Raw genomic sequence first — 2,589 nt, 5'->3', positions numbered from 1 at the left:
TCCCAGCACCTGCCCCGCCCCGCTGGACCCCCCAACTCTCATCTCCCCCACTCTCCAGGGCAGCCCCCGTGGGCGTTGGGGCCAGGCCGTGGGCGGGGGGCTCATTTACCAACGTCAGCCCTGCAGTTGGTTTGAATTAGGCTCCTCCAGGCCCGGCACTGATAAGGGAGGGGGTGCAGGGCTGGGGGGGCGTGGGGGGCTCCGGGGGGGCTTCCTGCTCTGCCGTCTGTAACTGGCTGCCAGAGCCACTGCTGACAGACACAAGGACAGCCCCCGCCTCACCACTCCCGGCATCCGTCTGTCCATCCATCCATCCCTCCATTTGTCATCCTTGCATCCACCCACCCGTCCACTCCCCTCCAGCCAGCCTCGGTTCAGACCGCCACCAGCACCCCCATCCCTCTAGCCCTGTTTAGGACCCCCATCCTGCGCCCCTACTCCTCCAGCTGCAGTTGCAAACCTAGTCTTGCACCCTAATCCCTACGGCTCCATTTAGGACCCCCATCCTACTACTCCTCCATCCCTCCAGTCCTGTTTGGGACACCCATTGTGCACCCCAAGCCCTCCACCCCCACTGAGACCCCCGTTGTGCTCCCCCACTCCTCCAACCCCATTTGGGACCTCCGTTCTGCACCCTCACGCCCCCTCCCTGGCTGGGACCCCAGTTCTGCTCCCCTGTCCCTCCAGCCTCATTTGGGACCCCCGTCTGGCACGTCCTTGCAGCAGCTTTGGGGGGGGGGTGCCCGGCCGCCCCTCCCGCTGAGCGATGGCCGACAGCTGGGCCGGGCCGGGCCGTAACCGGATCCCTGGCAGCGGCGCGGGGGTCCCGGGTGGGGGTCCCGGCGCGGGCTCAGCCTCGGCGCGGGGCCAGGAGTGAGGGATGGGCCACGGCGTGTCCCCTAGGGCAGGCACGGGGCACCCCATGCCACGTCCACTGAGGCCGGTGGGTCCCGCCCCAGGATGGGATGCCCGGCTCGGGGGCGCGAGAGTGGGGAGGGACCACCAAGAGCTGCCTGCACGGCCTGGTACTGTCCCCACCAGCTGCCTGCACGGCCTGGTACTGTCCCCACCGTGCCGTGGGGAAGGACCGGGGTCAGGACCAGGGGCCGCCACCCCGAGGGTGCCCATCAGCCGGCCCCGAGCCCTGTGCTGCGGCCAGGGCGGCTCCAGAGCTGCGCTCCCAGGAGCACTGGGGTCACCGGGATACCAATGCCTCCCACAGGACTGGGCCTCGTAACCATGGGTCCCATCCCCACCCCTGGGACCCCCACACCTGCAGCTGTGCCCGTGGATGCAAACCCACACGGCAGAATATTGCCCCGGGCTCATTAGAGCCGTGTGGGGTGTGGGGGTAGCAAACCACCCTGGCCAATGACTTTATTACAGCTCATTAGATAGGGTGGGGGGGCCGGACATGCACCAGGCAGCCGTGACAGGGATCGATCTGCTCAGGGGCGTGGGGCTGTGAGACTCCCCTTGCACGGCAGGGGAATGGGGAGGGAGGGGGCTGCAACCCCCCAGTGCCCATCACAGCTGCACTGCCCACAATGAAACCCCTGCACCGCCCAGCCCACCCTCCCCAGACCTCCCAGCACCCCACACCGCAGCCTCCCCCCAGCTGCAGCCCACCTGGGGGACACTGCCTCGCCCCATGCCGCCCTCCCTGCTCCTGGAGGTGCTGGCACTGAGGGGCCCCCCAAAGGCTTCCCCTCCCAGACCCAGCCCAGCCCCTCCCGACAGATCAGGGACCTGGAGGTTTTTTTTCCACAATTTTATTCCAAAAATAAACTCGAAGGGTTGTATAAGTTAGGGGGGGCAGGAGCAGGGCTGCACTGGGGGGGCAGCACCCACCCCCTGCCCCTACCTTCTCTTGTCCTTGATGCTGTAGTGCAGCAGGAGGGGCGCAGGCTGTGGGGATGGCGGGGTCAGGGCTGGGGGACCCCGGGCAGGGACCTCCAACCCCAGCCCCAGGACACCAAATCCCAGCTGAGGACCTCCCACCCCAGGGTAGGGATCCCAAACCTCAGTCCAGGATCCCCCTGGGGCAGTGACCCCCAAATCCCAACACAGAACTCCAAACCCCAGCCCCAGATTTGTCCCGGGGCAGTGACGCCCCAGTCCCAGCCTGGGACTCCAAACTCCAGCCCAGGACCCCCTCCCTGGGGCAGGGCCCTCCCCCTGGGGCTGTGCCCTGAACTTGGCCAAGCCCTTCAGGCACCCCCCATCTCCTGACACGTGCAGGGGCCAAGGGCTCCCTGGGTCACCACTGTGGCCACTGACATCAATCATCCTCCATCCCCTCGTCCACCACTGCCCTGAGTTCCCCCAAGGAGAGTCCCCCAGCCCTGCCCCCAGCTGGGGGCTCCTGTCCCCCCAAGGCCCACCTTGCCGAACCAGCGCGAGAGCCAGAGCTGCTTCATCGTCATGTGGTCGGGGAGGGGCTCGTTGTCAAACAGGATCTGCACCTGCACAGGGGGCTGTGTCAGGGGGCTGGGATCCCCCTGGGGCCAGAACCACCCCCTGAGTGTGACCCCTGCAGACCCCCACTCACGTGCTGCAGGGGCAGCCCCAGCCGGTGGCACAGGACCC

The 2,589-nt window shown here is 67.4% G+C and overlaps 1 protein-coding gene across 3 annotated transcripts in view; it reads right to left on the bottom strand.

Moving 5' to 3' along the window:
* Nucleotides 1-1,759: 1,759 nt before the first annotated feature.
* PCGF1 (polycomb group ring finger 1) overlaps nucleotides 1,760-2,589 on the bottom strand; it is a 3,408-nt gene continuing 2,578 nt past the window's right edge. For all 3 annotated transcript variants that reach the window (XM_027905312.1, XM_027905313.1, XM_027905314.1), the window contains exons 8-9: nucleotides 2,385-2,465; nucleotides 1,760-1,908 (exon numbers count right to left, since the gene is read on the bottom strand). In XM_027905312.1, coding sequence (XP_027761113.1) covers nucleotides 1,861-1,908; nucleotides 2,385-2,465 — 129 coding nt within the window. In that variant the 3' untranslated portion in view covers nucleotides 1,760-1,860. The remainder of the gene's footprint in view (nucleotides 1,909-2,384; nucleotides 2,466-2,589) is intronic.

The sequence above is a fragment of the Empidonax traillii genome, unplaced genomic scaffold (assembly GCF_003031625.1).
Source record: "Empidonax traillii isolate 1590-97213 ecotype Southwest subspecies unplaced genomic scaffold, ASM303162v1 scaffold1139:size213905, whole genome shotgun sequence".
NCBI lineage: Eukaryota > Metazoa > Chordata > Aves > Passeriformes > Tyrannidae > Empidonax > Empidonax traillii.
This window is presented reverse-complemented; position numbering and strand designations above follow the sequence as displayed.